Source organism: Amblyomma americanum, chromosome 8 (assembly GCF_052857255.1).
Source record: "Amblyomma americanum isolate KBUSLIRL-KWMA chromosome 8, ASM5285725v1, whole genome shotgun sequence".
Lineage (NCBI taxonomy): Eukaryota > Metazoa > Arthropoda > Arachnida > Ixodida > Ixodidae > Amblyomma > Amblyomma americanum.
Window position 1 is genome coordinate 94,137,017 of NC_135504.1, and position 25,627 is coordinate 94,162,643.

The following is a 25,627-nucleotide window of genomic DNA, read 5'->3' on the forward strand; positions in this document are numbered from 1 at the left end:
TAAGAATTCCCGGCTTTGCTTCCGCGCTTTATGAATAACTCTGCTGTGGAGCCCGAAGGAACCACATAAGGTCTAGTATAACTTTCCCTGGAGTATTTATCATTTATATTCGTACCTATGCTTCTTAGAACGAAAAGTTCTGTCATGATGATAGCGTACGTCTGAATATTGATAATTTATTGCATCTCTAAAGTTCATGCATAATTTATTCGAAGGGATTGCATTTTTTATTGCCTTCCCGAACCACAGTATTTCATCAGCAATTTGCCACAGAGCTGAGAAAACATTTCTTCACAAGGTGTACACTGACAATCCGCCATAAATTGGGGAGCAACAAGGAGGCGACATTTTTTTACTGCATCTGAAAAAAGAAGCATAATGCACACTACATTGCAGTGCAGCTAATTGGATTTTACCCGTTCCTATTAAGAACAGACTAAATTTTCTTGCTGCTGAATGCACCATATACGACGCTTGGATTTGTATCATGCATGTAAATAAGGTTTAAGACAAATTAGTTAACTGTCTACCTAGCATTCATAGACGACGGCGAGTCCTCATACCTGCGCAGTTGCGCAGCCGTTAAGCGATGCACCACAGCACTGGCAGGTGGCTGTTCCTGTCACAGCCAGACGTAGGGATTGTGCTACTTATGTTGCTCTTCCCAAGCAACTTCTCGCGCAGCTGGAGTGATGATCCTCTGAATTTGGCCGAGGTTATTCGTGTTGCTGCACGAGCTTCTCATTCTCATTGACTGCCGCTTCCCTGTGCTTGTACGAACTTAACCGAGTTTCCTCAACCGAGTTAAAAATACCCATATCCTCTGGTACATATTAACGACACTCTGAGCAGAAGTTCCCAAGTATTTTTCATCGATAGATCATCACAGCGAGCACTGGCAGAGTAAACTGGACAATGAGGACTGCCAGAAATTTGTTTTCTTCCAAGATTTACGGTCCGATCAATTTCAAGGCTATGCAGTTTCGAATATGGCCCATTTCAGCAAAGCTTATGCATGTTATAGCCGCAGTTATTGGAATTATCGGCAAGCCAACTTGCTCTGTTTGGATAGTTGGAGGTCAGCCTCACCGCAGCTAACATCGATGATCACCTAAAGCTCTAGTCCTTGCAATAAATACTTTCGCAGTGCTAAATCGGGTTAAAAATACTTCTTTGCCTTCATGGAGCTGATGCTTGTGCGACATGTTGCAAGCATGCAAACAGTGTGCCTTGGTCAGCAAAAATCACCGCGATCACGCTTTTTGCGCAGCTTGCCGAGTTATCGGTCCGCAGACTGCTTTGACTGCATGCTTATTAGAGAATGTACAGCCTTTGTCAAAAACACACACCCCAAGGGGTTTGATTCCAAGCCGTGTCTTTAACACATTTGACAGACCTAAGCTTGGGAGGGTTGATGACTTAAGTTCCTCTCACCTTCATGAGATTAGAGGCCCAGAGCATGCAAGAGCACCCAAGCTTCCGGGCTCAGAAGCAGACCCCTTTGGTTGTAAACTTCTGTCAAAGACTGCACCTGAGGGAAATTTCCGACATGGTGAGGCCCAGGACCATGGTGAAAAAGATAGATGTGCCGTTCTAGTGGAAAGCAGCATAGTACAAGGTCTTTCAGAAGCTTTAACAGCGCCTTTAATCCTTCGTCAAGTCGACGAAGACACAGAAATCGGTATCCACGGAGAAAGAAGCAGGCGTAGACATGCAAAAGGAGAATGAAGAGGAGGAAATCATCTTCTAAGCTAGTCGCTCATTATTTAATAAAGAAAGAGGAAAAGAAAGCGAGTATCGTAAAATCGCTTATTATATATAAGATATCAACCCCATCTTTTAACGCACTTCCTTCAAGTAGTGAGTGATCATGAGGTTCATTATGGCTCGCTAACTATTATATTCAACGCGCCGCCTCATTAGTTAAAAATTATTACTAAAATATTGCGATTTCATGAAGGTCTGCAAGTCGAAAGTTTAAATATTCAAATGCGGACTACATTTTCCGAGCATTATTGACCCACGGCTCCAAGACTCCCAAAATTACGACACTTTCTGGCTCCTATTACTGCCACCACTTCGCATAAGATCAGCACTCAAACAGCCGTTGGCGAAGCATTATAAAGTACTTAAGAGGTAAAGCTTCGTTTCCAATCCTCACTCAGACACGTGTGACCTGCATTCTCCAAGACAGTGTTCTTGGGAAGTATACTTTGGCACTTTCGCTGGACAATGTGGCTTATTGTGGTACCTCGAAGCCTTTTCGAATAAATTATCTCTCCGCGTCACTACGAAGCAATCGTCGATTAATTAAAAAAATGTAAGCCATGCACAACTGCGCAGCTCTCCTGTGGTCTTTAGATTTTTTGAGCGGTAAATGACCAATCACGGTCGCTTAGGTCGCACATTATTAAGGACCAGAGTGTGCCTTCTTATATTTTATTCCGTTCTGATCACCGAGCCGATGATTTCCTGGGAAAGGATGATGTCGCGAGAGACTGTTTTCTTTTTTTGAATAATTTTTTTTACCACCACGACGCGGCGGGTTTTGATTGCTTCGCAAGCGCAAAAAGACCGTTCTTAACGATTTCTTATTACGCACTGCCATATCAATGAGAACTCATGTTTTGGCAGCGTTATATGACGTTAATCACTATTCTTCAGTCCTGTTTTATGGAGTGAGTGGTGTTATGGAACCCATCGTGAGCCGTCGCTTGAATGAGCTCCGTCCCAGGGCACCCATAGAAGTGTCCTCGGATTAAAGATCAGAGAAAGAAGAAAGAGCGGCGATAGAAAAAAGAAGGGAAGAAGTAGGGAGAGGCAATGGAGTAACGATGTCGCAAACAGGGTGACAGAAAAAAGTGCGAGCAGCGCCACGCAGCTGCTGGACTCCAGCGCTCATAGCCGTAAAGATCATCGGCCACGAAAGCCGGTCTGTGGGTCCTGTGCTACGCCTTTCCGCAGATGCAGCTCGCAAGCAGAACTTCTTTTGGAGAGGAACCTCAACCAAGATTTCCTCTTCTGGCGGCACGGGAAACAATAACAGAGCGAAAACGGAGCGCGTGGGGGACGGCGCAGTGCTATGTGTGATGCGGAGAACGCTAGTTGCATCGGCGTAAACAAGACACAGCTGCGCTCGCCACCGACCGAGAAGCCGATCCGTGGCAAATCAACAACATGGAACGGCGGTGGCAAAGGTGTCCCAGCGGTTTGAGCTCACTGCGGCGACAATGCGTACAGGGCGGACCATTTTTCAGGGCTCCCGTTTTGGGTGAAATTCGTGTTAGAAAGGCCGCATTGGAGCAAAAGCGATGGGAGCGCGAAGTAACCGCCGCCGCCACCCAGCTGTGGCCTTGGCAGATTGCTTCACCATGCCGTTGCCTAGATTATCAGTTGTTTCTATTTTACGCGAGGCCAACACCGATAACCATTCTCATCATCGGCCACAGCTGACTGCACTAGCTGCTACTGTCGTAAAGTTGTCGCGCCGATAAACACTCCCCCATATGTGTGTTTCTTAATTGGTATACTACATACCTTGACCAGGTTGATATACACCCATAATGGAGCAGGTAATATAATCAGAGTAGTATATTACGTACTCGTATCCTTTCTCTGAGGGAATGCCTGATAAAAAAAGAAGAGACAGTTACCCCAATGTAAAGGGCTGTTTGCCGTTGAAAGCGGATATAAGGATTTTAGTCGATGTTTAAACTTCAGGGCCTCTTCTTCATGGTTCATGTAAACCAGTACAATGGCTCGAAGCCAAACAAGGAAGGGACAAAACACATAGCTGAACTAACAACAGAATGGTTTTATTCAGGACACCAGGCTTAAGTACAAGCTGGTACCGTCGAAAACAGACCAACAGAGAAAACATCAAGTTCCACACGCTAGTCATTCCATCTAATATGCAACTCAATGTTTTCTGGTATATTTGTTTTTCTACAGTACCAGCGTTGACTTAAGCCCTGGTGTCCTGAATAAAACCATTCTGTTGTTAGTTCAGCGCAGTGTTTTGTTCCTTCCTTGCTTGGCTTCGAGCCGTTGCGCTGGCTTACAAGAAACATGTCTGGCCAACACGCCCACCAATTCGTGTTGTACTCTTTGTCATAACATCAGAGAATACGTGTAAGGCGCGTGGGCTGTCGACTGCGAGCCAAAACAAACGATTCGCAAGGCGATGAGACTCGTGCAGTGAATTAGAGCAATGAACATCGCAGTCATCCGAACATTAGCTTTCTAAACTCAGCAGCATTAATAAGAGGTAAGCAGGTAAGGAAGAGTATATATGGATAGCCTAACAAGAGGAAACGCCAAATATGAAGTCTATCTCCGAGTTGCCAGTTTCAATTTTCCTGTTTCTGTTATAAAGTGGCCTATTGTTTGCGGATTTCTGTTATAGTTGCAATTGTAAGTGGCTGCGGCACTGAAGCGTAATAAAATTATGGTGATGATGGCGATGAATTTTTATGGCGCAAGGGCATCTGTGGCCAAAGCGCACCATGACACAAGGTATTTTCGACTACTTAAACTGTGATCACAGACCTTTTTCCTAAGCATTTAACCCTAAAGAAGCCGAGCAGCAGGCTAGGGGAAAGCTAGTATCCATTGTATCTCAGGTGGGTACCCGGCAGCTCTGGGGATCGAATCCCACACCTCCCGCATGTGAGGCGGATTTCCAACCACTTGGCCACTGCAGCGGTGGCCAAGTGGCCAAAACAAGCAATACACTGAAATTAATTGCGTAGATGTAGGGTAGATATAATAAAAATAAGCTTACCTTCTCGACGAACGTGAACTCCGTTAGAGGCAAGCTTTCCGCTAGGAGTTTTCGTCTTAAAGAAAGTTCCAATAAACCGTGCAGACATCCTATCACAAAAAAAACAACTGCATTACTTTTCTAAAGAGTGATGCACGTTCACATGGCGGTACGGTGCTTTGATGTGCTTCAATTTTCGCCGCATTGTGAGGGCGATACAGGGCATGAAGCTTTGTTTGTGATAAGAGAATACATCCGCGTAGTGCGTCTGGTTGCCGCTGATAAGAACCATTAAAGTAAAATAACTAGGAACAAAACGGTTGTGTAGAGCGCAGTTCGCAGATCATGAATGACAATTTACTGCGTCTATGGAGAATAATGTAAATAGTTTGAGTTTATGGGGAATTTAACGTCCCAAAGCGACTCAGGCTATGAGGGACGCCGTAGTGAAGGGCTCCGGAAATTTCGACCACCTGGGGTTCTTTTACGTGCACTGACATCGCACAGCACACGGGCCTCTAGAATTTCGCCTCCATCGAAATTCGACCGCCGCGGCCGGGATCGAACCCGCGTCTTTCGGGCCGACAGCCGAGCGCCATAACCACTCAGCCACCGCGGCGGCTAAATAATGTAAATAACCACTATATTTTACCGGGGCAACTAAGGGGGAGAAATTTAAAGATATCTAAAATAGGTTTAAAATAAACTGAATACCAGTCACTAAGCGATGCTTGGAAGAGAATAACTATGGCAGGAAGAGAGCGCAATGCTCAAGTAACAAACACCAGTTAGTAACATTCTAGGTAAACTGAAGGACAAGATAGGGCCATTTGAAGGGCATGTAGTATGAACGCAAGACAGCGGTGGTCTCTCAAGTTAACGCACTGGGTTTTTAAATAGAGGGGAAGTTTATAAGACAAAGGTAGAGAGTCAGACAGGCGAATGAGTTTGTTTGCGGGCGTAAGGTGGTCGCAGCAATTGGTGATCAGTGATAAATTAATTTACTGTTCAGTGGGCGCCGCTAGGCTTATGATCATGATGATGGTGGCGAAAAGTCTGGTAGTGTAGTTTCTTTGCTGATGCGGTTTCATTAGAATCTGCCCCACTACTTTGAGAAGTACTCCAACTCTAAAATGAAACGGAATCTTGTCATGTCGTCTGTTGGTTTAAAATTCACTGTGTCAGCTAGCGCAGTTTCAATTAAATAATCTGCATAGATTTGTCTTGGTTTTGTGTATCCCTAAAGAAGCAGTGCGAAGCAACAAAAGTTCTCAAAGGCGCGTTCATATAAACATAGGATGACCGATGGCTTTTGCTATTACTACTTCTTAAAAAAACGCAAAAGAGGAGCCTTTTCTGTATTTCGCTTAACATGGCTTGCGATTACGCTGATCATTATCTGATGTGCGCGCTGGTCACCTTTTTTGCAACCACAGTTTTAGAGAGCGCACCAGCATTGTGAATGCATATGCTGTGATAAAACTGCTTCTATATTCTGTTCCATAGGACAAACAGCGCCATAAACAACGACTTAACGAGATAACGAGACAACAAGAGCGCTGATTATCAGCTGTGGTTTATTTTCAGAGAGAAGGAACTTATAGTCACAAACAAAAAGAAAGAGCTCGGCACAGGGCGCTGACAATCTGCAGACAAGATGAAAGGCGTCATTTTAACGCGGAAGAGTACTCGTTAGAGCGAAGCTCATCCGTAAAGAAAACAGGATATAAGGAAAAGGAAAAAAAATCCTCTTTACATTGGGGAATGACAGAAATGTAAAGACACGCACAGAAGGATCAATGCGGCAAGTACGGGCGGCAAGTATGCGCCCGTACTCTTACCGGTGATGTATATTAAGGCGCTGCAAACAAAAACGCGCACGCTAGTTACGAGGCGTTGCGCATTCACAAGATTGGGCAGGCCTATGTTAGCACCCTGTCTATCGCACAGCCCCAAAACGGAGCTTGCCTTTCTTGGCGGCCATTTTTATTCCGCATTGATCCGTCTCTGCGTGTCTTTTCATTGCCGTCATTCCCCTATCTAATGCGCGGTTTTTATCGCGGTCCTTATAAACTGTTTTCTCTACGGGTTAGCTTGGCTCTAACACGTCATCTTCCGCGTTAAAATGACGCCTTTCATTCTTGCCTCCAGATTGTCAGCAGCCCGTATCGTGCTCTTTGTTTTATGTGTTTACCTATACGTTCCTTCTGTCTGAAAATTAACCTAAGCTGATAATCAGCGCTCGTGTTACCTCGTTCTCTCGTCAAGTCGTTGTTTTTTGCGCTGTTTTTTGTTTGCAACTTCATGCACCAACAAGCCCGCCAACATGCCCTCGTGGTCTATATTTCTTACACGTCGGGCTGTCCTTCTTCCTTCCTTCTTCTGAGCTCATCCATGTGTGTTACCCTCATCATAGCTGCCACCTGTAGAGCCGGTTTCTACACCTTCTCTATCAACCACACCTACCCACCAACAGACGTCGTCTTGCTGTTTGGACCTGTTGTGCCATCTTTAGATCACGGTATGAGGACATGCCGCATTCTACGATCGGAATGCTGGAGGCAGGTTAGCTTACTGAAGGATTACCATCGTGTGCATGCTACCGTGAAGCTCCTCCTGGGCAATCCGCCGACCGCTACTCTGGACAACTGAAGATGGCCTCTTAGGTCACCGACATTGTTTGGCGGAAGATCTTGACTTCACTGCCGACTCGCCGCTAGCCCCCGTCGCCTGCAGACCAAGATGTTTACCTGATTGGGCCGGATATTCTGCCGAGCCATAATTTTGACGCCCTCAGGCTTAGGCCGAAGTTCTACGTTTAACAAAGCCTTGACACGGCAGAAATGGTGTCGCTGCTAAAAAGTACTGCCTCCACGGCTAGAAGCTTAGAAGTGGAAAAATGCATTGCAGAAGTCATGGGCGCCCGCCTCCTGTGCGACCTACTTTTAGCCCGTTACGGTAGACAGCTATACCTGATGCTGTTTTGCACAGAGGCGTAATGAAAGTTTTCTGATTTGTTGACGACTTTTTATTACTTTACGGAGAGCAACGTCCAGAATCAGATAATGACCTCCGAAAGATTTTTAACCTATTTTATGACCCCCTAAAACATCTCAAGGTAACAAAAGATGCACCCAATGGAGGGAAAATTCGTTTCCTTGACCTCCGACTAATTCTCCTCTCAGACAACGTATGCTGGCAGTATGAACCGCATTCAAAAAAGCAACTACTTTCATTCATTTCGTCACATTCCAAGCTGGTGAAACGCGGCATTGTTACGGCCGTTATGAAGAGCGCATTCGACCGGTCCTGCGAGCATGAAGGCTGCTCGAGTCTTCGCGCACAGGAGCAAAAGCTGGAATCGGCTGGGTACCCGACCTATCTGTTGCGGAACATCGCGGAAGTTTTGGGAGAACTACGGGGCAACTATTCCACCAAAGCGAGAGGCGGTATTGAGGTGAACACGGCGGTAATGTACTTCAGTTCTCGAATAGGCTAAGGAACATTGTAGGCCAAGCAGGAGTGCGTCTTGTATTCTCGGCACCGAATAACCGTTCTCAGCTTTGCCGCAGGGTTAACGTCACCAAGAAGAGAAAAGTGGAGTGCCCTTAAAAAGCGCAATGACGCCTTAATTGCATGCAGGACCGGAGTGATCTACAAGATCCCCTTCTCGTGTGGCAGGTGCTACGTGGCTAAGACCGGCCGTTGCATAAGTGTTCGCTTGCTGGAACACAAGAGCTACCTCCGAACTGCAACCAGAAGTAATATGGCTGTGCATTGCGCGTCATGCGGAGGCTGCCGCTCGGAGTTTAGCCGGTGCAGTATACGAAGGCGCTACAAAAAAAAATGCACACGCGAGATTTACGAGGCGTTGTGCATTCACAAGATTGAGCAGGCCTGTGTCAGCACCCCGTCAATCGCACTGCACCAAATGGAGCTGGTCTTTTCGGCGACCATTTTCTTCCGCATTGATCCGTCTCTGCGTGTCTTTTCATTGGGGTCAATCCCAAATCTAATGCGCACTTTTTAACATTTTCTTTATGTACTGTTTTCTATACAGACGAGCTTCGCTCTTACGAGTAATCCTCCGTGTTAAAATCAAGCCCTTAATTATTGTCTGCAGATTGTCAGCAGCCCCCATCGTGTTTTTTTTTTTCAGAGTTTCACTATAAGTTCATTCTATCTGAAAATATATCTCAATTGACAGTAAGCACTCGTGTTGTATCGTTCTCTCGTCAAGTCGCTGCTTTTTTCGCTGTTTTACGTCTGTAACCTCATGCGCCAACTAGCCCGCCAACATGCCCTCCTCGTCGATATTCTGAAGGCGGCGGTGACCATGCCTGCGGCTCTCACTGCTAGTTACTTGACAAGAACCACACGATTGTACCCACGAATACACCCACGACGAATGATCAGTATCTTGGGAACACTGAAAAAAAAACAAGATCATTCAGCTTGAACCATTTCTTTTTTTTTTGCACATTCCTCTCATTCATGTCCGTCATCACGAATTGTTTTCTGATGTCAGTCTCGGGAATACTTACATCTGGTTGCCGAAGGTGTACTTCTTGATGTATTGAACGTGAGAATTATTTACGATCTCATTTTCATAATAGACATTTGTCTCTTCACTGCTGCCTGGGATATCATAGTTGCCTCCACAGAATTGCAGCACTCTCAGAGAAACGCAAGCCTGTAAAAATTGAATTATATGTGAAGTTGCTTATTGTATTAAACAAAAGGTTTACGGCGATCAGTAGTAGATCCAACGGGAATCAGAGTTCAGGAATGGCTTCCAGGATCGCTGGTATTCCGCTATTTAGGTTACGTTAGAATACACTTTTTCGATTTAGGCTTTGTGATTCACACACAGACTCTGCTTTACATGTCGAAAGCAATGTTTCAAGCACGCTGTCGTCTGTGTTCGCCCAAATTCTTGCGCTACATCTTTTTGAAGGAACGGCAGCCTTCACATTGTAGGTTCCACGGATCTGTCTACCCCACTCCGCGTTGATATGCCTTCCACTGCAGTTCCGAAAAACTCACAACTCAATTCAAGACCGTGCAGAACATCTCATCGTGTGTTAAGACCGCTACACAGTTGCAGCCCCCACGCGTTGCTTGCAGCACACAGAAGATTACGTCAGCGCTACGCTGCTATCTCTCTCTCTCTCCCCGCCCAACATAAGCCTCAAGGCGATGCGTTCCTTCTCGTTATTCCACCCTCTCTGACTTTTTTTCTCTGCTCATCGGCTCCCTATGCCTCATTCGCTCCTTCCGCAAAGCATGATCGCCTTATTATTGACCGCTTGCAGGGCGCCCACGCAATTGCTCTGAAACATACTGACTAGCGTAAACACAGACCGGAAACAAAGTAAGAGAAGAGACAGGACACACGTTAGACTTGCAACTGTATTCTTTTACTTGAAACACAGTATTTAAATAATTCCTTCTGCGCCAGCAGAGCCACCTATCAGTTGCCGTCGCGTCAAATGACGGTGAAGAAAACGAAGCTTGATGGAACAAAATGACCAAGGCACTTGCCCTCGGGAGCACCACGAAGACATCTAGCAATACAAGATAAGTGAAATCTATCTTAATAGGTTGCGTCAATGTGGCGCGAAACACAAACGAAAAACGAGGAGGATATAAAAGTTAAACATAAACAGGGTTTGTGGTCTGTATCAGATGAAAACTTATCTAGAAGCTAAAACCAGCACGACACATGCAGAAAGACCAACAACACGTGCCAACAGCACGACTGTTCAGATAAAGGAAGGAACACCAGGGCCTACCGAATATTGATGAACACACCAAAGGGCGGAGAGAATGAAATATATCAATACAAAGGGACGTCTAAGCAAGCCTACACAAGAAAAAATAAAATTAGAAAATTGTATGGTACACTAAACCCGAATAAACGTGGTCGTAAAAACTGATCACACATGGTCCTAAAAAACACATCAAACAAAGCCCTAAACACAACATTGTCAAATTTAGTAAAATTAAATGGAATACTAAACACTGGAGACACATGGACTCAAGGTACAGTGAACAAACCTATCAGTCACACACTGGGCTGTTAAACATACCCTTCTGAGTAGCGCATTTCCTTCTTTGTTAAGGCCACAGACTGTTTGCTTACGCAGCCTTCCCCTGCCTTAGCAATGTGGAAGGCTTCAAGGATCTCCCTTCCATCTTTCGTTTGCAGCCTTCCCACAGCCACAGTCTTATCCCATGCTGGAATGCATGCTGGCTTGTATGGGCACAGTTTGCAATGTTTGGCCAGATGGCCTTCTATGGCAGCGGCTGAAACTTTCTGCTGATGCTCCTGCAGCCGCTCAATCCTTCACCACCCGGTTTGCCCCAAATATCGTTTGCCGCAGGGCAAGGGGATATTATATACGACGTCCTTTTGGCACTTGACGGGTCTATTTCGGTGTTTCTTGGTGCCGGCACTGCTCTCTCCGCTGTCACCGTTCACGATACGGCACAACCTGCCCAGTTTATTGGGAGCCGTCAACGCCACCGAGGGAACATTTTTCGTCGCCACCTTTTTGAGCCGGTGTGACAACCCGTGCATGTACGGTACAGCTGCACGCATCTTGTTGGGCTCAGACCTAGCAACGCCGTTAGAACGGTCACCCTTTATTACCTCAATTAAGAGGCCTTCGGCAACAGATGCAAACAGTTCATTCGGGTATTCGAACTTACCCAGCCTGGTCACCTGCTTTTCAAGGCTGTCGAGAACCTTGTGGGGGCAAGACTTCGTCAGGGCACCACGCAAGACATTTCGCACTATGACTCTTTTCACTAATTTTGAGTGGGCCGAATGATACGGTAAAATATCTTTTTTGGTTCTGAGACAATACATCCAGAACACATGAGGCCTAGAGAGGAAAATGCACACATCCAGGAACTGCAAACATTTACCAAGGGGAAGTTCATATACGTTAACTCCAACCCTGGCGCCCTTTCACGCAGAACATCCAGTACGCTCTCCACTACTACAGTCACCGGCTTCTCTGGAACCGATTGAAACAATATTAAATATTCATCAACGTATCTAAACAGCTTGACAACCCTGATGTCGGGAACTCCTTCTAAGCCTTTCGCGATACGCCTGTCAGAACATGCTATCTAAATCTCACACAGCAAGGGTGCGATGCACGAACCTATACACACACCATTGTTCTGTACATAGAAGTTATCATTGTAACGAGCATAGGTGGACTGAAGATAACACCCTAGCATACATATAAAATTGTCAACAGACATACCACTAGCATTCTGGAACCTCAACGGATCTGACTCTTCAATCTGCTCTCGCACAGCTTCCAGTAGCTCCTTCTGCGGGTTAGAATAAAGTACATCTTCTATTTCTACAGAGAACGCAGAGCACACGTCACCTTGGATATTGGTAGTTGACAGGAACTCACCCATACAAAAATGTCCTATGGCCGGCTATAGAATTTTGGCCCAAATAGCTATAGACCTTTCCTATTTCTGTCTATAGCTGTCTATACAGGCTGATATATTTTTATATAGAGAGCTTAACACAATTTTATGGTTCCAAAGCTATAGCTTTGGTGGCATAGATTGTTGAATAGCTGGCAATAAGCACCTCTATAGGTGCTTATAGACGTTCATAAAAGGCCATAGACGGACATAGTTTTTTCCATAGACGCCCATAGGACTTTTTTGTATGGGCAACCACTTCCCTTTAATTCTTCACGCGAAAGGGGTCATCAACACTGAGGGTTTTCAAATGCTTCTGTAAAAAACGGGACAACGCGCCTTGCCAGGAGCCCTTTCCTGAAACTATGGCCCTGAAAGGGACGCCTTCTTTGTGTTTTGGCTGAGAGGAAAATGCAGAGATTCCTTCAACTTGTTGGAACCCAAACTCCTGCGCAGACTACTTAACAGCAAATCATCTTATAGTGATAGGGCGGTCTTTTTCAATCCTGCAGACGCCACTTCACTCGTTTAAAATTCTTATCTATTGCTAGCATAGATTTTTCTGCGTACAGTTTTCTGCTCATGAGCACAAAGCCACCTTCTTTATCTTCCACTTACAGGGCTAGGTGATTGCTTTGGAAAAAGCTTATGGTGTTCAAAGAACCAAAAAAGATATTTTACCTTATCATTCGGCCCACTCAAAATTAGTGAGAAGAGTCATAGTGCGAAACGTCTTGCGTGGTGCCCTGACGAAGTCTTGCCCCCACAAGGTTCTCGGCAGCCTTGAAAAGCAGGTGACCAGGCTGGGTAAGTCCGGATACCCAAATGAACTGTTTGCATCTGTTGCCGAAGACCTCTTAATTGAGGTAATAAAGGGTGACCGTTCTAACGGCGCTGCTAGGTCTGAGCCCAACAAGATGCGGGCAGCTGTACCGTACTTGCACGGGTTGTCACACCGGCTCAAAAATGTGGCGGCGAAAAATGTTCTCTCGGTGGCGTGGACGGCTCCCAATAAACTGGGCAGGTTATGCCGTGTCGTGAACGGTGACAGCGGAGACAGCAGTGCCGGAACCAAGAAACACCGAAATAGACCCGTCAAGTGCCAAAAGGACGTCGTATATAATATCCCCTTGCCCTGCGGCAAACGATAATTGGGGCAAACCGGGCGCTGCCTGATTGAGCGGCTGCAGGAGCATCAGCAGAAAGTTTCAGCAGTTGTCATAGAAGGCCATCTGACCGAACATTGCAAACTGTGCCCATACAGCCAGCATGCATTCCAGAATTGGATAAGACTGTGGCTGCAGGAAGGCTGAAAACGAAAGATAGAAGGGAGATCCTTGAAGCCTTCCACATTGCTAAGGCAGAGGAAGGCTGCCTAAGCAAACAGTATGTGTCCATAATAAACAAAAAATGCGCTATTTAGAGGGTTATGTTTCACGGTCCAGTGTGTGACTGATAGGTTTGCTCACTCTACCTTGAGTCCATGTGTCTCCAGTGTTTAGTATTCCATTTAATTTTACTATGTTTGAGAATTTTGTGTTTAGGGCTTTGTTTGATATGTTTTAGGACCATGTGTGATCAGTTTTTATGACCACTTTTATTCGGCTTTAGTGTACCATCAAAGTTTCTAAGTTTATTTTTTCGTGGGTAGGCCTGTTTAGAGGTCCCTTTGTTTTTATATATTTCATTCTCTCCACCCTTTGGTGTGTTCATCTATATTCGGTAGAACCTGGTGTTCCTTCAGTTATCTGAACAGTCGTGCTGTTGGCACGTGTTGTTGGTCTTTCTGCAGGTCTCGTGCTGGTTTTAGCTTCTTGATAAGTTTTCATCTGATACAGACCACACACCCTATTCATGTTTAACTTTTAGATCCTCCTTGTTTTTCGTTTGTGTTTCGCGCCACATTAAAGCACCCTCTCTAGTTAGATTTCACTTACCTTGTATTGCTAGATGTCTTCGGGGTGCTCCCCAGTTCAAGTGTCTTGGTCATTTTGTTCCATCAAGCTTCGTTTTCTTCACCGTCATTTGAGGCGACGGCAACTGATTGGTGGCAGTGCTGGCACAGAAGGAAAGTATAAAAATACTTTGTTTCAAGTAAAAGGATCCAGTTGCAAGTCTATTGTGTGTCCTGTCTCTTCTCTTACTTTGGTTCCTGTCTGTACTTGCGCTAGTGGATATGTTTCGCTGCCACAGCCAACTGGCCCAAATGAAAGCGTTTCCAATTGCTCTCCCTTCTATTTCGGGTTTTCGTCTTATTTCCTTCTCTCGTTTTTGCGCTTTCGTCCCAATTCTTGTGTCACTGCCGCAACACAATTAGTTGCCGTTAGCCCCTTATTGTTGTGGCACTAAAATTTCAAGCACACTTCCCGTACACTTATAAGCTCGATGACTGGCACGAAAATAGGAGGTCACTGACAATGCAACGTAAGCCGCGCTCACCAGTGCGCCTTGCTCAGGTGCTGCTGGTGACTTTTTTCCGCCATCTCTTACATGCCTTTCCGCTAGATGAATATTACGTGCTACAAAAAATGCAGTCTACGTAGGCCTGGGCTATCTGAATAAACATCAGGTTACATAAGCTGATGTTTATTCCGAAAAGCACCCACTCTTCGGCATTGCAGCTCGCAACACTGCCAATTTAAAGCCACGGTCGTCAATGTCGTTTTTTTTTAGTTAGTTACTACTGAGTACACAGCTTTCATGATGACATGTTCATTCTGACAATGGGATGCCCCACGCCGTTTGGAAACATCCTTTTCTTCTTTTATGTTTTTTCCGCCTTCTTAATCGTAACATAGCTCGCTTGCTCGTAAGTGGCACCTACAGCCAAAGCCCACACGAAGAATTCTCAGGAACACCTATTTAGCCATTCGCTCACACTGCAATAATGTCAGAAACTTTTGACGCCATTACCGGATGTGACATCACTTAAGGTATGGTGACGTCTGTTGTCTCTTTACAATACGAATGATCGGCTCTCGTGACGTCACTTCATTTGCGCTACGGGGAATATCCTGACGACAATTCCCTCCTGTTCAAGGAAATATTTTGCGCAAGACATCATATTTTTTTATCATTTTTCTAATGTGAGGGAAAGCAAAGGAGACTAAATCTGAGCGTTCTTCAATAACCAAAACCTTTTCTAGTTGTTCCATTTTAATCTTATTCCCTTTTACTTGGAACTCAAAACTCGCGTTGTCAAAGAAGCTATTGCGTTTGCCAACGATCTTTTAAAAACATTATCCAGAGAGTTTCGAATGCCGCACTGAAGCAGGCAAATGATTCAGGCCATCAATGTTTACAAAAAGAATTTTGCCGCGCGAGCCGTAATAGCGACATTCCCCCCAGGGCGGTGTGTAAGGCGAGTGAACGAACCTTGACCACGCCCACCGCACCGCCTGCACTAGAGAGGAGAGGTACTAGCACTCTGGCCTGCGCGTTGAACTCTAGCGGCCGAATGAGCTATGGAAAACTCCTGACGACGCAGAAGATTAGGATCAGGATCAAGTCTTACGATAGAAGAGGATGCAGATGAGCTCCGGTGATTATGGCTGAAACCAACTACGGGGCGATGAGACTTTGGATGCGTTATTTCTGCGGCGACACTAGGATATACCGCCGTGATTGTTTTCATGTTTTATTGTGATTAAAGTTCTGACTGGAAGCCGAGGTTTCACACACGCGTACGTTGGAATTTTCCTGGAGGGTGACGCTGGGCGGACGTGGGTGCAGGGCAGTCCGCTAGCTTGCTGCGTGGGTGCGGAGATGGCTGGCGAGTGTTGCTTCGGCGGGGCAGCTGGCTTCGCACTACGCATATGAATTCTACTCTGCGGCCACTTTTACGTTCCACTACGGTGTTGGCTTCATCTGGCCGACAGGTCGGTGGTGGGTGTCGCTTAATTCTTAAGGATATAGTGCGTGGATGGGCGATGAATGAGTCTTCTGGAAGGTGATTAAAGGCGGGATTTAGCTGGGGTATTAGATCGCGGTGTATGGAGGGGTGGACGATGGGAAAGTCCTTACCCAGGTTAGTGCGGTGGGGATGGGGCAGGCTACAGAGAAACAGAAGCCACATTTTTGACATATTATAATGGTCGTTCTTTCACAGTAATATCGTCGCCTGGCGGGAATGCCTGTTAGGGCAGCCTCCGCCAGCCAACCGGTGAAAATACCTTTCCTCCTACAAGCCCAGCGGCCAGAAGTATAACTTTTCCTACGGGCACCATTCGGGAAAAATTAAAAATGCCGCTCTGACATACCAGCCCGTCCGTAATACGAGCAGATGCGCTAACGACAAGGCCACCTATACGATGCTATATTAAACCATCCACTTTGAACAATCAACTATAGTAATAACAGTAATGTTTATTTTTCAACAGTACAGGATTCTGGGGGATGTGAGAATAAAAACGATGGGCGCTTGAATACGTTATGACCACCCCTTACTGTGGGCAGCGCCAGGGTTAAGCGGGCCTCGCATATTGCACAGTTCAAAAGAAGGAAATAAAGAATAAGATGATGCATAGAACGCGCAAATAACATGATACTTCACATTAGCATCAACGCTGTGATAAAGAACAAATGTTTATTCAATGAAACTGATAGCATGTCAGTCAGGGATCGTGTCAGTAAGGCATATGTGGCCATGAGGCGTAGGTTGGAAATTTACAGCTACAATAAACATAAAAATTGACTTGAAAAACTTGGACAATGTGTCCGCAAGATATAATAAAAAATGCATTCTAGCCAAGCTGAGTAGGCCTGAACCGTCCAGAAGAAGAATGGGGCTGAGCTACAAGACAAATAGATGATTTAGAAAACAGCTCGACACGGTTTGCACAATTTTTATGGCCTTCCTGGCATTAAACCCAATGAAACTTGGCGTGCCTTCTTCCGCCTTGTGAGCAGTTAGGCTGCAGTGAACATTCTAAATTCTATCAGCAAGGCTAACCGAACAGACCATTTTTTTATGCAGGAAAAGCGAGGCAATAATCGCAGAATTTACAACAACAACAAAAAGAAATTTATGCTTACTCAACGCCGGAAACTAAGAATACAAATTTTGGCACTGCGTGGGGCACTTCCGAGGCCATCTGAGATTTTGACCTGAAGGTAATTCTGTTTTACAAGACGATTAAGAAACACCATTGAAGTCTGCGTTTGGCCTGCGGGAAAGAAGATATTAATGAGGACGCAATGTTTCTGAAAAGATTCCACTCAGGTTGTGAACGTTCCTGCCATGGCGCTACGCTGTCCCTGCCGGAGTGGACCTTCAGCCACCGCCATCTAAGTGTTTTGTTGACTAGCGTTTACCTCCTGCGCTCGTATATCACTAATATATTGTTACAAGTGGACGAATCATGAACGAAGAAGTGGCGGTGCGCTGAACGACGACGACGTTGACAGTTAGTAGCTGGGCGCCCGGTTCTGAGCTGAGTGCTGGCCATCTCAGAGCAGCCGCCAATATAGACTTACGGCCGTAACATCCCCGTAACATCTTTTGGTGGAGGTCGCGGGTTCGAGCCGACATGCCGACGACCCGACGAGCCGACGAGACGACGGGCCGAACCGGCGAGATGACTACCGACTCGGCCCCTCCGTCTGCGCCTGCCACGCCAACTGTCGTCGTAGCCCACCCTCGCGACCCGGGCACATTCTGCGGTACAGATGGCGTGGACGTCGAGGACTGGCTCTCGCTTTATGAGCGTGTTAGCCAGCACAACAGGTGGGACGCCACGCTGATGCTGGCCAATGTAATATTTTATCTCGCCGGAACCGCACGCGTCTGGTTCGAAACCCACGAAGAAGAGATTGCCACGTGGGATGCCTGCAAGCAAAAGCTCCGCGGCCTGTTTGGGAAACCAGTTGGCCGTCAGCTTGCGGCCAAAAAAGAACTTGCAGCTCGCGCCCAAACGGCCACTGAATCATATATTACTTACATTCAAGACGTCTTGGCACTGTGCCGAAAGGTCGATCCCAACATGACCGAAGACGATAAGGTAGGCCACATTCTTAAAGGCATTGCCGACGATGCCTTCTACCTTCTTCTATGCCGGGACTGCTCTACGGTTGACTCCGTTCTGCAGGTGTGTCGACGCTTCGAGCAGGCCAAGCACCGGCGCATTGCACACCGCTTCGACCGCCTGCCTAACACAGCTGCCAGTTCCACGTGCGAGGATCTGCCGACACTAAGGCAGCCTTCCAACCCCGACAACGTGACTCGCATCGTGCGCCGTGAACTGGAGGCGCTGGCTCCTGTTACGCCCAACGCGCCCTTGTCGGACAACACCCTGGCCACCATATCCCTTATTCAGGCTGTCGTCCGCCAGGAGGTCGCCAACTTGGGCATGCCCTCCAGCCATCGTCCCGTCGAACCTCGGAGTGCGAGCCCCATCTCTCCCGTGGTCGCTACTGCTACGGCCCGCTACACCTTCGTCCCAGGTTACACAAGGTATCGCAATCCGGATGAGTGGCGTACCCCTGACGACCGGCCGATCTGCTTTACGTGCTCGCGCGTAGGCCACATCTCCCGCCACTGCCGCAGCCGTTGGTCCGCACCTCCCCGACCTTTGCCCTACGTCGACCACCGTTATGACTATGGACCCCGTCGCTTCACGCCTCGGAATGACCCACCCAGCGCCGAGTCCACACCGCCTCCTCGTAGAACCAGCCGCTCTCCCTCCCCGACAGCCCACCGTTTCCGCTCACCTCTTCCGCACCGCAGTTACACACCGTCATCTGCAGGCCGCTTCGCAGGAAACTAGCCAGTGCAGCTCCCGGAGGTGATGCTGCATTGGTGCCCCGACCTGAAAATCCTCTACTGACCCAGCCTTCGCCCTGTAATCTGCTCGACGTTTTTGTGGACGGTGTTCCTGTTTCTGCCCTCATTGACACTGGTGCCCAAGTCCCGGTTCTTAGCTCATCCTTTTGCCGTCGCCTCAAAAGTTCAGACCCCTGTCGCTTCGCCCACCGTTCGCGTTGCCGATGGCAGCACTGCTGCCGTCACTGGCCTGTGCACTGCCCGCGTCACTCTTGCCGATCGTCACATCCCAGTTTTGTTCACCGTCCTCGAACACTGCCCTCACAATGTGATCCTTGCTCTAGACTTTCTAACCGCTCACTCTGCCCTTATCGACCGCTCCAGCGGCCTTCTACGATTGGACCTGCCTCTCAGCTCAGCCGACACACCCTCAAGCTCCACGCCCCGCCTTCGCTCCACCGAGTACGCTCGCGTGCCCCCCGACTCTGCCGTTTATCTGCCTATGTCCCCATTTCCTGCGGTTCCTGATGGGGATTATCTTGCCTGTCCTCTCGCCGATGTCGTTCTCTCCCGCAATGTTGTTCTTCCGCACCTCATCGTGACCGTCACCAAGAATAGCACCTCCCTTCCTGTCCTCAACTTCAGCTTGTCACCACAAGTTCTTCCTGCAGGCATATCGCTTGCTACTTTGTCTTCTCTCACCGACTGTACCGTCACTGCTCTCTCACCTGGACCGCCTTCTACTGTCTCTCAAGCGGCCGACATCCCGGCCAACGTTCCGTAATCCATTTCTGCGATGATTGCTTCTGACCTGAGCCCCGAGCATGCACAGGATCTTCACAACCTTTTGGTGTCCTACTCCGACATTTTTGACTTCGCTTCTGCTCCTCTGGGTCAAACATCGGTAGTGACTCACCGCATTGACACCGGCGATGCCAGACCTATACACCGGAGGCCTTATCGTGTGTCGCTACCAGAGCGCCAGATCATCCGGCGGGAGGTGGACAAGATGTTGGCCAACGATATCATCGAGCCTTCAAACAGCCCTTGGGCACCTCCTGTAGTGCTCGTGAAAAAGAAAGACCAAACTTGGCGGTTTTGCGTCGACTATCGTCATCTCAACAAGGTCACGAAGAAAGACGTCTATCCCCTTCCGGGCATAGATGATGCCCTGCACTGTTTACATGGCGCCCGTTACTTTTCTTCCATCGACCTTCGTAGCGGGTATTGGCAAATCTCTGTTGACGCAAGAGACCGCGAGAAAACAGCTTTCGTCACCCCTGATGGCCTTTACCATTTTAAGGTCATGCCCTTCGGCCTTTGTAACGCCCCTGCCACATTTGAACGGATGATGGACTCGTTACTCCGGGGCTTCAAGTGGACGACCTGCCTTTGTTACTTAGATGATGTAATTGTTTTCTCGCCCTATTTTGAAACCCACCTGCTTCGCCTTTCGTCCATCTTGGCACTTTTCCGCCGCACAGGTCTTCAACTCAACTAAAAAAATGTACTTTCGGCCGCCGCGAACTCAAAGTCCTCGGCCATTTGGGGAATGCGAGTGGCATACAACCTGACCCTGATAAAGTTCGTGCCGTCAGTGGTTTTCCCTGTCCCCGCTCGCCCAGTGATGTCCGCAGCTTCATCGGTCTCTGTTCCTACTTTCGCCGGTTCGTCCCGAACTTCGCAGCCGTCGCTCGCCCTCTCACCAATCTGTTGCAGAAAGGCGTTCCTTTTTCCTGGGGCCCAGAGCAGGCTACTGCATTCTCCAGCCTTATCGCCGTCCTCACCAACCCTCCTGTATTGGCCCATTTCAACCCGTCTGCCCCGAATGAACTTCCCACCGATGCCAGTGGTCACGAAATTGGCGCCATCCTTGCTCAGCGACAACGCGGCCAGCAATGCGTGATTGCGTACGCCAGCCGTCTTCTTTCTTCCGCCGAGAATAATTACTCCATCACAGAACGCTAGTGCCTGGCTCTTGTTTGGGCCATTGGAAAATTCCGCACATACTTGTTCGGCCGCCCATTCACTGTTATAACCGACCACCACGCCCTGTGTTGGCTCTCATCTCTCAAGGACCCTACTGGCCGTCTTGGCCGGTGGGCATTGCGATTGCAAGAATACACCTTTTCCGTGGTTCACAAGTCCGGTCGCCTCCATCAAGATGCAGACTGCCTGTCCCGCTATCCCGTCGATCCTCCTTCTACAGACTGTGAGTCGGATGCCTGTGTCCTCTCCATCTCCGACCTCTCCCACATTGCCGACGAAGAGCGCTTGGATCCCACCCTCACCTCTCTCATCGACCGCCTCAGCACCGACCGCCGCGACACTTCTCTGGCCCGGTTTTTGCTGGACGGGACACGCTGTACCGCCGCAACATGCGATCTGATGGCGCTGAGCACTTGCTCGTTGTTCCCCGCCACCTACGGTCCACTATCCTCGAACAACTGCATGACGCACCTACGGCTGGTCATCTTGGTGTCTCCCGTACGTACGACCGCGTGCGCCGGCGTTTCTTCTGGCCTGGTCTGTACCGCTCCGTCCAACGCTACGTCGCCGCTTGCGACGTCTGTCAGAGCCGAAAGAAGCCCGCTGTCCTGCCGTCTGGACACCTGGAGCCGATCCCCATCCCGACCGACCCGTTTTCTCGTGTTGGGCTAGATTTACTTGGGCCCTTCCCGGAGTCCTCCACGGGGAACAAGTGGATTGCCGTCGCCACCGATTATGCCACGCGGTACGTGATCACTCGCGCCATTCCAACCAGCTGCGCCACTGACGTCGCTGACTTCCTCCTGCACGACGTCATATTACACCATGGCGCTCCTCATCAACTTCTTACCGACCGTGGCCGCTGCTTCCTTTCCCAAGTTGTTGAAGAAATCCTTCGTTCGTGCTCCGTTCGTCACAAGTTCACCACTGCTTATCATCCTCAGACGAACGGCCTTACGGAGCGTCTCAACCGCACGCTGATAAACATGCTCGCCATGTACGTATCCGACGACCACCGGGACTGGGACATAAGCTTGCCTTTTGTCACCTTCGCCTACAGCTCTTCGCGCCATGATACCGCTGGTTACTCGCCCTTCTATCTTCTCTTTGGACGAGACCCCTTACTGCCCTTCGACACTCTGCTGCCCACAGCTGGCCCTGTCACTACATGTGCGCGTGACGCTATCGCCCGAGCAGACGCCGCCCGCCAGGTTGCTCGACACAAGCTCTCCGCCTCCCAAGAGGCTCAAAAACACCTCTACAATGGCCTGTACCGTGATGTGCGATACCCTGCCGGATCTCTCGTCTTGCTGTGGCTCCCATCCCGTCGTGTGGGGTTATGTGAAAAACTTCTGCCGCGCTACACAGGTCTTTATCGTGTATTACGGGCAGTGACCGACGTAACGTATGAAATCACGCCGCTGCACCCAAAGTCGACGTCCGCTCCACTGAAGTCCGAAGTCGTTCATGTAGCTCGCCTCAAGCCCTATAACCCACCATCGACATCGCACGCCTAACACGCACCGGGACGTTGCCTTCAGCCGAGGGGGATAGTGTTACAAGTGGACGAATCATGAACGAAGAAGTGGCGGTGCGCTGAACGACGACGACGTTGACAGTTAGTAGCTGGGCGCTCGGTTCTGAGCTCAGTGCTGGCCAGCTCAGAGCAGCCGCCAATATAGACTTACCGCCGTAACATCCCCGTAACAATATTATCGCAAAATGTGACCTCGTCATCGCTCAGTGGCTCTTTAATACCATCGTATAATAAATATGCCTAAATGAAACCAATTTGGGATAACTTTAGTATTCAAGAGTGGGAATTTAAATTTTTCAATATCACCGATGCGATCGCTAAGTGCGCGGTGTATTACAGGTGCGAAGATAATTTACTTGTTTTCTCGTAATAAATAAGTCATCTTTTGAGCGCCATGAATCTCGCTTAGATGTGATGGTGTTCATTTATTTACCGGCATTTTTTACCGACCACTGTTGTGCAAGAACGTTTAAACGGAGGTTCCCTCCACTGGTCACATCTTGAAGCCAAGTGGTCTGCTAAAGAGGGCAGCGCAAACCCATCCTGCTGCCCTACGAGCGTCGGCAAAACACCGAGACGAGCGCAGGGTGGACGCGCACTGTAGCGATGCCGTCTGACGTAATACACAATCAACATTTAGGAACCCTCATGGCGGGAACCCCGCTCACTGTTTGGAGAGGCTAGAGCTATATCGGATTATCGTTCTGCCAGGAGCCCCGCCTGCACACGGAAGTACGCTTGGATGCCTCCCCCGGTATTCAAGGGAGCGGAGAGAAAGGAAGACGCAGCGAAAAGGTCGTCGCCGATGGTCCCGAGCGAGCCTCATCTCCAGACGCCGTACTGCCGTCGGTCACCGTGCCAAATGTTTGCACGTTGCAGGTCTAAAGGGCATATAATGATGTTTTCTTTTACCTACACGTCATGTCTACTCGGCTGGCGTGCATCTGCGTTGAAGCCGCGCCGACTGTCAGGACACTCGAGAAGACGAAGGCGTTGTTCGATCGGCTGTCGCCCCAGCTCTGTTTATTTAGCTAATTTTTCCTAATTTACCTAGTTTTATTTGAATTTTCGAGGACGGCAGCATCTTCAAAGCGGTACTGTCCCTACGGGAAGAGTACGTCTGCTCCGTCGCCGGCAAGCCTAAAGGGACCACGCCAATCAAAGGAGGCTGGCTCGGAAGAGGCGGCCATGGCTTCCCAGGCTGTGGAGCGACCAGAGCATGGACTCGACCACCCGTCCAGTGTGACCTCATCGCTTAGTGGGGCTGAGTCAACGATCGTGGACGGTGACGAGTCAGTGGCTGATATGGCTGACGTGGACAACGAGGGCTTCAAGTTTGTGAGTCATCGCAAGCAACGAACGGTAGGGATCCCGGTAGTGGTTGAGCCTACAGAAAAGGGGGTTGATTTAAGAGAGGAGAATCCCATCTTACTTTTTGCGGCCATTCAATCACTGCTGGGATCAGCTCCTATTCGCAGCCGGTTCACCATGCACGGAGCTCTTCAGCTGGATGTCTCGACGGAAGAGCAGGTTGACAAGCTCCTGCAGAGCTCTCAGATTTTTGGCATCAAAGTTAACGTGCGGTTGCCCCATTCCTACATGAAGAACACCTGTGTTATTAAGGGTGTACCAAATTGGTATTCAGAACGCGACCTACTTGATCATCTGAAACCACAAGGTGTACTGCACGTGAAACGACCTGTGCGTCGTGTGGAGTCTCCAGGAAAAGAATGGGCTGCGAAAGCTACCAACTCTAACGTGTTGACATTCGCTCCCAACTCAGAGCGACCCGAAAAAATTGATCTGGGATTCGCAAAACACGCAGTTGCAGATTTCACTGAAGCTCCTCCACGGTGTTTTAGATGCCAACTGTTTGGGCACGTGGCCAAAGTTTGCACAAAGGATCGACGCTGTAAGCGGTGCGGAGGCGACCACGACTTTAAAACCTGCAGGGCAGATTTTGCTTGCGCCAATTGCGGTGGCGATCATCCAGCGAGTTTCGGAGGCTGCCCCTTCCGTGTGAGCGCTCTGCACCGTCGGATGTCCTTTATTGCAGGTCCAAAAACCCCACCGACTGAGACGCCTGTCCCAGGATTAGACGAGTTCCCAGTATTGGAGTCTGATGTTGTTGCGTTGCCCAACAATGTCCCTAAGAGACCGGAGTCCAGCAAGACGCCAAGGCCCAGTGCGTGCGAGTCGACTGTTCAACCTCCAGCAAAAAGTGTCCATGTTCCTGAGCGGCCGGATCACAACCAGACTCCACGGCAAGGGGGACCCTCACATGCACAAGTGACAAAAAAACCAGCTACTGCGGCCAAGAGTGTGTCCCCGTCGGCATCGTTTATCAATGTTGTGAGTGCGTTGCACAAAATAAGGAGCTCAAAAATCAAGGTATGTCTGACCTTCATGTTTTGTTTGGGGCCCTGCGTTCACATGTTCCAGTGATTGCGCCTGGTAGCCTGAAGAACTTCCTACAGCTGGTGCTTTATTTTGAGTCCCTAATTTCCACCTTTGCAGCAAACATCCTTGCGAACTAAAATGAATGGGGCTCAACCTCGTGGATCTCATATGCACCGAAAAGTGCCGTTTATATTGCAGTGGAACTGGGCTGGGATTTTAAGTCGGTTAGCTGAACTCAAACTATTCTTGAAAGAGACTTGTGTTCCAGTATTGGCCCTGTCAGAAGCTGGCCTGCCAAGCGGGAGATGTTTGACTGGATATGTTGCCCATAAAAACTGCAGCATAAAGTAATTTCCTGCAGGAAGGTCTGCGCTTTACATGAGAAGAAAAATTCCACATGTTTCTCTAAGCGTTGCCGATCTTTGCACGGATGACATTGAGGTAGCGGCTGTGAGAATACAGCTTGGCTCTCGAACCCTTTCTATTGCATCCGTGTACGTGTCTCCGCGGAAGAAGGTAGCATTAGATTTGTTTCTACAGCAGCTCTGCGACCGCTTCCCAGCACCTAGAATCATCTGCGGTGATTTCAATGCCCATCATGCCGTTTGGGGGGACAAAAACACGGATCCCCGTGGATGCAAACTTGTAGAGGTTATTGACAGTTTGGACCTGTGTGTTGCCAATGACGGAAGCCCCACTTTTTTCCGGCCTCCAGCCTCTG

The 25,627-nt window shown here is 48.5% G+C and overlaps 1 protein-coding gene across 2 annotated transcripts in view; it reads right to left on the reverse strand.

The window, feature by feature from the left end:
- Positions 1 to 203: 203 nt before the first annotated feature.
- The window catches only part of LOC144100553 (uncharacterized), a 153,306-nt gene continuing 127,882 nt past the window's right edge, over positions 204 to 25,627 (reverse strand). For both annotated transcript variants that reach the window (XR_013307725.1, XM_077633467.1), the window contains exons 2-4: positions 4,784 to 4,872; positions 3,538 to 3,627; positions 204 to 361 (exon numbers count right to left, since the gene is read on the reverse strand). Coding sequence is in view for 1 of the 2 variants with exons in the window: in XM_077633467.1 (XP_077489593.1) it covers positions 228 to 361; positions 3,538 to 3,627; positions 4,784 to 4,872 (313 nt within the window). In the remaining variant the exon portion in view is untranslated. The remainder of the gene's footprint in view (positions 362 to 3,537; positions 3,628 to 4,783; positions 4,873 to 25,627) is intronic.